This window comes from Camellia sinensis, chromosome 2 (genome assembly GCF_055761805.1).
Source record: "Camellia sinensis isolate YWXY chromosome 2, ASM5576180v1, whole genome shotgun sequence".
Classification (NCBI taxonomy): Eukaryota; Viridiplantae; Streptophyta; class Magnoliopsida; order Ericales; family Theaceae; genus Camellia; species Camellia sinensis.
The window spans coordinates 100,643,229-100,655,691 of record NC_138962.1 but is presented as its reverse complement, the minus strand read 5'-3'; the positions used below and the strand labels follow the sequence as shown (position 1 = coordinate 100,655,691).

General features: G+C 35.8%; 1 protein-coding gene across 1 annotated transcript in view; it reads right to left on the bottom strand.

The window, feature by feature from the left end:
- Window positions 1–891: 891 nt before the first annotated feature.
- The window catches only part of LOC114303356 (nuclear pore complex protein NUP107), a 47,936-nt gene continuing 36,364 nt past the window's right edge, over window positions 892–12,463 (bottom strand). Inside the window, 7 exon segments of the mRNA XM_082915261.1 lie at window positions 892–1,159; window positions 1,780–1,896; window positions 2,105–2,265; window positions 2,978–3,119; window positions 6,025–6,227; window positions 7,286–7,442; window positions 7,563–7,737. Coding sequence (XP_082771387.1) covers window positions 1,091–1,159; window positions 1,780–1,896; window positions 2,105–2,265; window positions 2,978–3,119; window positions 6,025–6,227; window positions 7,286–7,442; window positions 7,563–7,737 — 1,024 coding nt within the window. The 3' untranslated portion in view covers window positions 892–1,090.

Below are 12,463 nucleotides of genomic sequence, written 5' to 3'. Positions count from 1 at the left end.
CTACCACCCATCTTATCTCCGGATTTAACAAGTCTCTTCCTTATAAAATTCATTTCCATCCCCATGAAGCATTGCTCTTGACAGTATCCATAAGAAAAGATTGAGACGAACAATATTTCCCTGACAAAACCTTGGAGAATAGGGATTTAGGGTCAATCAAAATCCTCCACACATGTTTGGCTAGAAGTGCTTAATTAAAAAAACTTAAATATAATCATCCCTTGGTCTACTAATTATAAACGCCAAAAGCATTTGGTAATTATAATTAGCAGACCGATGAATGACTTAAAACTGAGCTTTTTATTTAGTTTTTGTGAATTATAATATGTTAAATAGTCTTCAGTCTCTAATCTAAACATCAATGAACTATTTTTGTATTTTTATTTCTGTGTTTCAATTTATATATGTAATTCATGGTTGGGATGCATATTTAATGTAATCTTTTGAAAATCAAAATAACATTTCAACTAAAATCACAAGAAAAGGGCATGTTTTACAAGACAAATCAGTTCTTTTGATAACTAATGAAAATGATAAAAATATGGACTTCAGAACTTTTAATGAAATAAAAGTGAGAATTTTACTAAACAATTATGCTTACGATAATTAATTTTCATTGAATTAAATTTTTTTAAATTGAAAAATGATAGTCGGTAATTTAAAGGGGAAATATCATTATAATGTCAGTACAAAAAATATTTTCAATTTAGCAGTTAGAGTTAATTAAATTTTCTTTTGATATTGCAAGGTTTCCACTAAATTATTATTTTTTTTTTCCAACTATTCATTAAAATGGCATTTCCCTTGTTTAGTTGGAGTTGGAGTAATTACTACATAAACTTATGAAAGTTGGAGAGGGAGCTCAACAATCAATTAAGAATCAACAAATACAGGATCTCAATCTACCTACTGCGTAGAAAAAACTACCCAAAACACGCCACTTAAAAAAAAAATTAAAAATAAATAAATAAAACTTCAACCCTTCATCGATTCCACAAAAATACCACTGCATCAGCAGAGCATTACACTGCTACTAAATCAGCACCTCATAATTAAACCCTAAATCAACACCTCATAATTTACACACAAATCAACAAGGAAGTTCCTCTCCAAGCTCCAATTTGCATATCCAGTATTCTCTCTCTAATAATAAAAATTCCTGGACAAAACAAAACAAAATTATCAGCAAAATCAATGGTATTTAATTGTTGTATCAACCAAAATAACGACAAGTTACAACACAAAAATGGATTATTTGTGGGTCCTATATAATTCTCAAACTCATGAAAAATAAAACACCTTTAATCATTCAGGTGAATTTCTAACATAGTAAGATTATGGCTTAATTACAGTTTTAGTTCCCAAATATGAGTAAATTGGAACAATTGTTATACATTGGGGACCCAATTGACACAATTTAAACATTAAGAACCAAATTTTTGTAAAGGACCAAATTGACACAATTTATGTATTGAGGACCAAAATGACAACACTTTTTGGAGACCAAAAATGTAATTAAGACTAAAGATTATAGTAAGGCCCTAATCTTGGCAACTTTACCAGAAACCAAAAAAATAATAATAATAAAAAAGGGTGGATGGACAAAATTTAGGAGGGCAACACTATTGCCAAGGCAAAAATTATGTTGACAAAACTGCCATCCAAGTCAATTCTCCTGTGAGGGAAGGTCAACTATGACTACGAAGAAGAATGAAAAGAGAAAATGCGATAATAGCCACCCCAAGCAAGTAAAGACTCGTTATCTAGATAATAGATTACCTGCAATTGCTGCTGACTAAATAAATGGAGAAACCCAGTTTCAGGCGATGCAACTAGTTCAATGAGCTCATCATGTCTTTCAGGTGGATTGCCCGACTCCACGAGCGAAACAGAAACCTGTGAATTTAGCACGAAACAAAAACTAAAAACTACTATTCTTTACTACAGATCCTTTGTTTCTCTTACAAATTTCCTTGAGATTGCAAAGAAAAATATATATTATTTTTAAAAGGAAGAAATTGGCAAAATGGTAGAACGTTACATGGTAAACCAACCAATTTGAAGAAACACAAAAGGACTTCCGGCTTCCAAAAAACAACTTTACCTGCATACATCTAAGAGTAACTTCTGGAATGCAACACCTTCGACAAAGGCCCCTCACGATGTATGTAGCTGGGCCTTCCGGGGAACCATCTTTGCTTGAATACCAGGCATCTAATCGTAAGATCTCCACTGTTACACCAGCTTGAAATCGAACAAGCTCTCCTGCATTCATACATTATATAACACAAAAGAAAGTCGTTTTAAACAATACACAACCTGTAACTAGCGGCTCACATCCAGGTTTCGCATTGTGTTTACATCTCCATTTACTAAATACCATGTAGGACAGGACATGTGATGTCAAACAGCTCCTAGTAATTCCTGTTGGATACCTTGTATTAGACTTTACCCAATCCGAATATAGAACTGAATTGTATTTGAGCAAATTTAGACAAGGACATGAAGGTATTGGCCAATTTGTGACAGAAGAGACAACAATCCAACTGCCAATATCCGTTTCTCAAGCAACGTGCAGAAAGGGCCAAGAAACTTTTGTAGACTTTCAAATTAGCATGTTCCACTATATCTTCCGTCATCCTTTGTATTTTAGTTACTTGTAAATTCTATTCAACACATAAACATGGCATGATTTTTTTGGAAACAAAAAAGTACTTAATTAAAGCCACAAGCTTGCAACTCTGTATAAATGTTCATATATACATATAACAAGCTTTTATTTTTTCAAGGTGTGTTTGGATGTCCCCTCAAATTTGATTAGTTCTATTGCAATCATGTGGAATCTAAAGTAAAAGTTGATCACCTAAAAAACTGAGCCATCAAGTAAAATAGGAGTCTTCAACCAATACTAGTTATCAGATTTAAGTTCCAAAATAATGAATTTTGAAAGGATAATGCAGTTACAACCATCCCTTACCTTTAAAGCCAGCAGCAATCACTGTAGCAAGAATACCACCATCATTAAGTTCATGTGGACCAAGTCCATCACCGTCTGTTGCCAAGCAGCGAAGAACAACCTCAATGCAGTAATTGTCTGTTGATGAGATAGAGACGCTCACCTTCCCATCAAGGAAAAATGTCAGAGACAAAAGATGTGTGTGTGTGTGTATATATATATATATATAGAGAGAGAGAGAGAGAGAGAGACCTAACTTAAAAAGCTTATCTGATGAAAAATAGTTGGCAGAAGCAAATTTTACATATTACATAATTATATCCTACATCACCTCATTAAACTTTGTAGATTATGCAGGACTTAAGTATCAAGTGATTCATAAACAAATCAATAGATATTTAATGGTATTGTTTCAGGAACTAAAAGGTTTAATTTGAGTTGTGGTCAAAGTTTTTAGAGGCGAATGTGTAACTTGAGGTTTTTTTTTCTTTTTTCCTTGGCACCAGGCTGTCCGGGTCAAAGCCCGACTAATTCCTAGGGGTGCACACTCCCTCGGCAAGGAGTTTTCCGCAAGTGGACCACGGTTAATTCAAGGGTTTTCCTAAGAGGTTTCCATCCTTGAACCTTGGAAGGAGCACACCCCCCAGACCCAAGGCCTTGCCAACAAGCCAACCCCTTAGGGTTTAACTCGAGGGGAGGTGAAAGCCTTAAGGCGTTGAGGCATAAGCATTCAAAATTTAAATTTTAATATTTAGTTATTAAATCAAATATTTTAAATTACTAAATAAATAAATAAAATTATTAAAATATAAAAGTGTAAATACTTTTCTCCACAAGGCATTAAACATTTCACTGTAGAGAAGGAAACCTGCCTTCATTAAAAGTGAAATTAATGTTCTTAGCTTTAGTGATTGAACTTCTCACTTGAACATTAACTCTGTTTTTTCTTGATTGATCATTTCCTCTTATAGAATATAGTTGCAAAAATGGTTCTTTTTATTTTTTGCCTTTTTATGTTTGTTTCATCTACTAGATTAAGTTTACCAATAGCCTAGGGGAACTTCTTCTTATGCCCTCATATGCTTATGCGCAAAAAATGTACAAGGCTCACCTAAGGTGCATGCCATAGACTGTGATGCGCAACCCTTTGGAAAACGTAGTCTAAAAATCAAAGCCTTGATACGTTTTACCTTAGCCTCAAGGCGAGGTAAACATCAAGGCGAGCCTCAATAAAGCCTTTTAATATTTTGGTTCAAGAAGTAAGGATCCAAACAACACAGCAATTTCCAAATAATTAGGATACAATCACAGCCGAGTCATGGCTAATTATCTATTTAATATGAAATTAAAAACAAATTATTCATTTTTTTACATAGCAAAATTTCTATTTACTGTATGAAAATAATAACAAATAGTTTATGTTCTACATATAAACGTTGAAAATAATTAAGAAGAGAACTTAATGTTTTACTTTTAGAAGTCACAATTCACAAACAATTTTGAAGTTGTAAAGGTTCAAGGTTCTAAATATTAAAAAATCCAAATGATCAATAAATATGTAAATCCATACTACTCATTATTCTCTGAACTTTTCAAAAAACCTCAGGTTCACACTATATGCATCATATTCTATGAAGCACGGACACTTCATCTGATCTAACATATCAGTGTCTAATACGTCTGGGACACAAACATGTTCGGAGATGCGGCAGATACGTGTTAGACACACCCTCTCCTGTGTCCCATTTTTTTCACTTCTTTTGGTTGTTGGACACACCTCTGACATTCTCTGGACATGCGTGTCCCTTTCTGGAACAATCCTTGGACAAGACGATTGGCCCCAAAAAAAAAAAAATCACTGATTTTGTTCATTCAGCCTGCAGGAACCCTAGATCTATGATTCAAAGAAAAAGTAGAACTAATCATCAGCATAACTACAATTAATGTTAAAAAAGGGAAAAGGCAAAAAAAAAAAAAAAGAAACGTACTTACCTGGGTTCAGATTGTCTTCTTCAACACATCTTTACTTTTTTATTAGGGTTTGTAATCTTTACATCTCACCAAACGGGCTAGGTTGCAAAACTCTCTTTTCTGTTGGTATGTAGTACACCTATTATGGGATTTGTTGGGTGTTTTATTCTACATTTCCATCGATCCAATTCATTATGCAAGGCTTTGTCTTTGGATCTTAGTTGCGCAAAGCGGGGGCGAGGGAGAGAGAGCATATAGAAGTTTCTAAGGTAGGGAATGCCTATGGAAGCGTATATATATTTCATATATTAAACGCATAAATATATTATAACAATTAATTTTCTACATAGACATAAAATATGAATAAGAATTTGTGATTGACGTCAATTATAAATTGTTTTTGTCAAGTATGAATACACATTATATAAATAGAAAGTACTATCATTAGTTTAAGTTGTTTTTCTTTTGTTTCTTTGATATTTGTATGTTTTTCGTTTCTATCTCAGTTGAGAGCAAGTTTCTTCCTTGATGGAAGGGAGTTTCTTACTTGGGAGCACATAAACATGTTTCTCAATAAGAAGCGTCACCTAAGTAGAAGTTTTTTGCTACTCAGATTTGGATATCATCAAGCCCATCATTTCAAAGGAGGATGCATGGGAAAAAAATATTGCAAACAAAAAAATAAATAAATAAACAAATAGTTTATTATTAAATAAAAAATATCCAATAAAAATGAAAAAAAAAAACTCAATATTAATTTAGTTTTTTCGAAATTCATGAATATTGTAATATATATTGCATATAAAATATATAAAAATGTCTCTTTCACGTGTCCATCGGCATGTCGTGTCTTGCTTTTTTTAAGATTGTTGTGTTGGCAAATCCGAATCATGTTGTATATTTGTCACGTGTCAACACCTTAACACATTACGAGACTATCCCACTAAAAATAATGCAATCAAATTTGGCATATAGATCCATAAGGCACAATGAAGCACAAGTGTAAAGCTATCCTCAAATTACCAAAAACTAATATACCATTTCATTTGGCTCCCATCCCTCTGAATCATATGACAGGACGAAAGGAAGCAACATACCATGAGCTGGCGATTTAAGACAACTTCCTCGCTTACTGAAGAATAAAGGGCACTCAGTAGTGTTGCACACGAGGTGGCATCCGAGCACATACATTCACCAGAAGGCAGACAAAGCATTGCAATGGCATGCAATTCTAGGAACAAAGGTTCTACTGATTCATAAACATGATCTTCAGTGGGAACCAACCATGGATTTTCTTTTCCTAGTGTGGGTACTTGCATCAAGCTCAATACGTGGCAAGCCCCACGGTGCCACATCACCAAAACCCCACCTACGTGGCAGACCAATAAGGCACCACGTTTGACATGTCGTATGTCTGATACATGGTGAGCCCTATGGGCGCCATGTGCCAAGGCAACCAAAACTATATGCTCATGGTCCTTCATACCTCGCTCCAAGGCCAAACAACATTACAATCAGCCCCCGGCTCACTTGGACTTGGATTGATAAACAATGGCTCCTGCGGCCCATTCTCCTACTTGGTCACTTGGAAACGAGCCCTTGGCTCTCTTAAACACTAAGGTGGGCCCTGGCCCATTTATCTACTTGATGCCTGGGTTGGGAGCAAGACCCAGGCACTACTGCTCGGGATCATCAGAGGATACTGGACTGGCGGCTGAGGTCATGGGATCGTCGAGATGGTTGTCTTCTTGCTAAGACAACTCTATCTCGACCAGGCTTGGAGAAGAGGCAACAATGACCTTACGTTCATGTCATCCGAGGCATATAGAAAACGTTACTTTCTGCCTGCCATGAAACGTTGCTCTCCGCCTGCCGGCAAGCCACAGACGGCAGAAGGGCTTATATCACTTCTGGCAGAGTTGAGGAGAACGAGCCACCTGTCTAACAGTTTCCTTGCGCTCCAATACTCCTGCGGCCTATATAACGTATCGTATATGCAGCGAGAAACAACAACAATACAACCAAGTCTCATGCTTAAACACCCTCTCATATTTTACATTAGTGTTCAAAGGTCTATCACTGCCAACCTCTCCCTCTCCAAGCTTGCCTTGACCTCCTCCTCTCCACCTCCGGTGATCTCAGGCCATTGAAATGCCCGCCATCTTCCCGGACTACCTCTAACCACACCTAGAAAATAAAATACATCAATTAATTCAAACCTAAAAGCTCACAAGTAGAAGAACATAAAATGATGTGACTAAGTCAACAATCCGTAATAAAAACTAAACAAATAAACATGGTGGCTAATCCAAAGATCTCTACGTGCAATGTTTGTAGCATATAGGTAAATCAACTCACTTAAGAGCAGTGAAAATGATGAATTTAGTGTTTCCTTAGCTGCTGCAATCGCTCTTTGCTTTTCCTCAACTGACAATTCAAGGGGAGAAACTTCCACATTCTCTAACTCAACTTTCAGCCAGTTGCGATAAGTTGCATCACAGGAGTAGTACTCGCTCTAATTTAATGAAACATTGTACAAACTTGCAATCTTAGAAGTGATAATATGTCGAGGCCAAAAGAAAAGCATAAACAACATTGAGTGCAATGAACAAGTACAGATCTAAATAAACCATACCCAGTCCTGGAACTCTCTTAGGTTCTCAGAAACATCATGATCCTCAGTAGAAAGAAGAGTTTCAGTTGGCTGTTTCAAAGGTTCAGCAAGAAAACTTAGCAATGTGTGTGCACCTATGGGCATTGCGGGCACCCTCCACATGGAAATAAGAGCAAACTCCCTGAACAGTATGTTGCTACAAACAATGAAAGATCAGTATTTAGCAAGCCAACAAGATGAGAACAAGAAAATAGGTAGGTAAGAAAAATAGTAAAGTAATTAGTCAAGCATGTATAAGAATAATGCAAGAAGAGACCACGGTAGCAGACAATGGGAGAAACTAGACAAATTCAAACCACAAATAGATGGTAGAGCTTAATCAAAGGAACAAGAAAAACATGTTCAGAACCTAGAAGCACCAGCAATAAAGACAATATCACAAATGTAATTGCTTCCAATTTTAAATCAAGTAAAGAATAAAAATAAAAATCACTAAGTTCTCATTATTCACTGAAAAAGGGCACTTTTTACATGATTTGTGGACATGTATACAAGTATCGAATGTCAATACTGGAACCAAATGTATGATATGGAAAACCCCACAATTCAGGACACGGGGAAATGGACTCATATTTGTATTCATCTAAGTTCCATTACCCTTGTACTAAATACACTTCTGTAACTTAGAAGACAGCAGATGGGTAAAGAAAGTTTATAATTGGGTGAGGCCAAAGCCAGTTAGCTGGTGTTGGTTCGACCTATTGAAAGTATTAGGCTATGAAGCACGGACACAGACACACATGCGGACACGGACACAGGACTCGGTAATTTCTAAAAAATGGGGACACGGACACGGCAAGAGACACATCAAATTTTTAATTTTTTTATAAATATTTTTATTTTAATATACATTAATTATTTTATTTATTTATTATATTTTTTAAATAATGTGTTCTAATTAATTTATTTTATTTTATGTTACATACATGTGTTTATTTATTTTTTTATTAATATGTATAAGTATATATTATCTTATAATATGTATTATATATTATCTTATAAGTATATTATATGTTATATAATAACTATTATTTAATATATAATAATAATAGTTATCCTTAAAATTGAAATTCATGTTATGATGTCCAACCATTAACTCTTAGACCAATTATAATATAATAGTTATATATATATGTGTGTGAGTCAAGAAGATAGAGATGAGAGAGAGAGAGAGAGAGAGAGACAGAAGCAAGAGAGCGATCGATCGCGATCACAATCGCGAGGGAGAGAGAAGGCGAGAGAGAGAGAGCTCTGAGAAGTCGAATTGACGGGCTCTGGATCGTTGAAGTCAAAGGGAGTTGAAGTGGACTGGATCATTGAAGTCGAAGGGCTATCGCTAGTCGAAATGGACTGGATGGAGGTCGATTGGCTCGAGATCGAAGTCATGAGAGAGCAAGAGAGAGAGCGAGGCTTATGGCGCCGACCAGGTTTGTACTCCTTTTCTCTTTCATTTACTCTTCTCACCGACCATGTCCTATGGCGTGTCCAGATTTGGACATGCGTGTCCTCGCCGTGTCTCTGCCGTGTCCCTTGCAAAAAAATAAATTAAATTAAAGGGACACGCCATATGGCGTGTCTCGTACGTGTCCCCGATGTGTCCCCGTATCCAACACCGCCACGGCTTCCATTTTGGCGTGTCCATGCTTCATAGTTATTAGGAGAAAGTGATTTTGTTAAGTTTGATCCGTGTTCCATTTTTTGAGATCACCATATCCCGTGTCCATGTTCATCCTTCTTAAGTGCAATTAAGCATATAAAAAACAAATATAGGGATCATTCCGAAGTATTTACAATTCATTTAAAGCTTCAATAATTACTTGAGTACATGGGCCACGGACCACTTGTTTCCAAGTTGAATCCGGGGTTATGCAAAAAAGCCTCTTTTTGAGCATGGTGTTTTATTTTTGAACTCAACTTCCAGTTACAGCCAATAAAGCACCAATAGGAGGGGGAAAAAATAAGAATTTCACTCTAATAGACGCATCCTTTGAAGACTCAAGAACTCTAGTACAAGAAAGGAAAGGAAAACCATCTTCTTTTACTATCATGTACACGTGTTCAATTGTTACACGTGTTCAATTGTTACAAGAAAATGTAGGTTCCACCATAACTATTTTCTTTAAGAAACTAGTTTTCCTCAAATCCTTTCCTATAAAAAGTACAAGATTCAACATCGAGGAAAAGTTAAAATTATTTTTCTACATAAATTTTCTTTTAAACTGAATAAATAACGGGAAAATGAATTATTTCTATTTTATTTTCCTTTCCTTTCCGTTAAACCATTTTCTCTCAAGAAACATTTTCGTGTAACAATATATGCTTGGCATCAAGTTGTTGAAGGGGGCTAGTCTTTTTTGACTTTTTCTTTACTGTTTGTATTAAAATAAGACTTCAAAAGACAAATTTTCTGCATTTCAAGTGGATTCAGAGCCTCATAGACGGATCTACCTTTACAAACTTCACTTTCTAGAGTTATTGCCAGGCTATGAAGCACGGGTACTCCAAAAATAGTGCCGTACACGCACCGGGTACTTACCGGGTGCGGGTACACATACCGGTACGGCTGCACACGTACCGGGTACGGCAAAAAGTGGTCGGGTACGTCTGCCTCTGTTGGGTACGGCATGGGTACGGCTCGGGTACGGCATGAGTACGCCTTTGGTGCGTTTTGAGTACGGCGGGGGCAGAAATCAAATTTTGTGAAGAATTGAGGGGTACCGGAGCAATATTAAGAAAAATTTAAAAAAAAAAAAAAATGTATATACGAATTTGCCCTAATCTCATCACCCTCGACTTCGACTTCTGCCCTAATCTCATCGAAGCAAAGAGGCAACTTCGACCATCACCCTCGTCTTCGACTTCGACCCAGAGATTCGACCATCACCCTCGTCTTTGACAGATTCGACCATCACCCTCGTCTTCGGCTTCGACCCAGAGATTCAACCATCACCCTCGTCTTCGACTTCGACCCAGAGATCGACTTCGACCCTCGTCTGCGACTTCGACCTAGAGACTTCGACTTTGACCTTCAGAGAGGTATAATCTCTTCATCTTCATTTTTTTTTTTGTTTTTTTTCTTGTTTCTTCTTTCTTCTTTATAATCTGATGTTGATGTTGGGAACACAAAATAATCAAAAATTATAATCGACTTCGACCCTTTTTTGTGTATAATCGACTTTGACCCTTTTTTTTTCAGTTTTGATCTAATTTATTAACCCTCGTCTGTGTTCTAATTTTTTTTCTCTAATTTTGTGTGTTCCCAACATCAACATCAGATTCATTTTTTTTTTCTCTAATTTATAATCTGCTGTCGAAGTTAATTAGATTAAAATTAATTTTTTTGATTATTAACATTATCTAATTTTTTTTTCTTCTTCAACCAAATTATTATTTTTTTATTAACATTATCTAATTTGTCTTTTAGTTTTATAATTCTCTTTTTAGTTTTGATATTTAACTTCAATTTGTAGGTTGGATCTTTTAACCATAATTATAAAAAATAAAAATAAATAAAAAAATATCAGCGTACCGCAGCCGTACCCGTACCTTACTTTTTTGGGATTTTGCCGTATCGGCGTACCCGTACTCGTACCCGTACCGTACTCCTACCCGCACCCGCACCCGCACCCGCACCCGTGCTTCATTGTTGCCAGGTGTTTCACATATAACATATTTTTCCAACCAAAGAATTTTTTTTCACATATTGCAAGCCCTTTAGTGTAAAGCTACTATTAAAATGTCTTTGTGAGAATTTTTTTTTTTTTGATAAGTAAGCAAATATTATTAAGAAAGCATCAAGATGATGCAACCAATACAAAAAAACCACCCCATAAAGGAGAACCAATAAAACAAGGGCTGACTAATCACCTCATCTAAAAAATCTAAAAACACAAATAAATCCGGATCTACCCTACCCTCCAACCAACTATACAAAACTAGAAGAAGATGACTTTGTAACCAAGAAACACTATGAGATACCTCGAAGAAGGTATGTCTATTCCGCTCCAACCAAAACAACCACATCAAACAGAACGGAGCCAATAACCAAGCTCGTCGCCGCCGCCCGCCAAGCCCAAAGGTACATCTTTTTGAGAATATATTGTATATATTCTATATTAGGCATACTTCTGATTGTATATATTAGGCTTGATTTAAGCATGGTTGTAATTACGTTATATTAGGTATGATTGTGATTATGTAATCTTTGTATTTTCTTTTTAGTTTTAGGAGTTAGGGATTATATATACTGAGGTCTTGATGTAACTATATATACAATTGAATATACAAATTTCTCATAAAACCAATAGTCTTGACATATAAAATCTTGAAATTCCTTTACAAATAATAATGGATCCACTATGGAGAAAACAAGAACCAAAACATTTCAAATACCATCATTTCCAAACATGGTTATTGAGAAGTTGGCAATGAGTAAACCAAATGGAAAAAAAGGCTTCAGCGGGAAAAAAAGGTTAGCATCCATTACATTGGCAAGTTGAAAACGAACTGAGAAATACGTAGGTGTAGAAGTTATTAAGGATGGGATGTTGGGGTTAATAATAGGGTTGTCATTATACCCGCTAACCCGCATAAATCGTCCGACCCAGACAGCCTCATGATGTTAGAGACGATTTCGAGCAGGTGAATGATAGGCTGTAGTTTTCTAATATATTATTTCACGAGTTTGTGGTCGGAAATGGATACAAAAAATACACACCAGACCAAATAAATATAATTATATAGCATTTTATATTGGTGGCCTTGGAAGTACACTCTTGTCAGTCTGAGCTCTCTATGATAGACTGCTATGCTTTCTCACAACCATTCAATTTCTCTCATAAACCCAAAGACTTCCCCAAAAA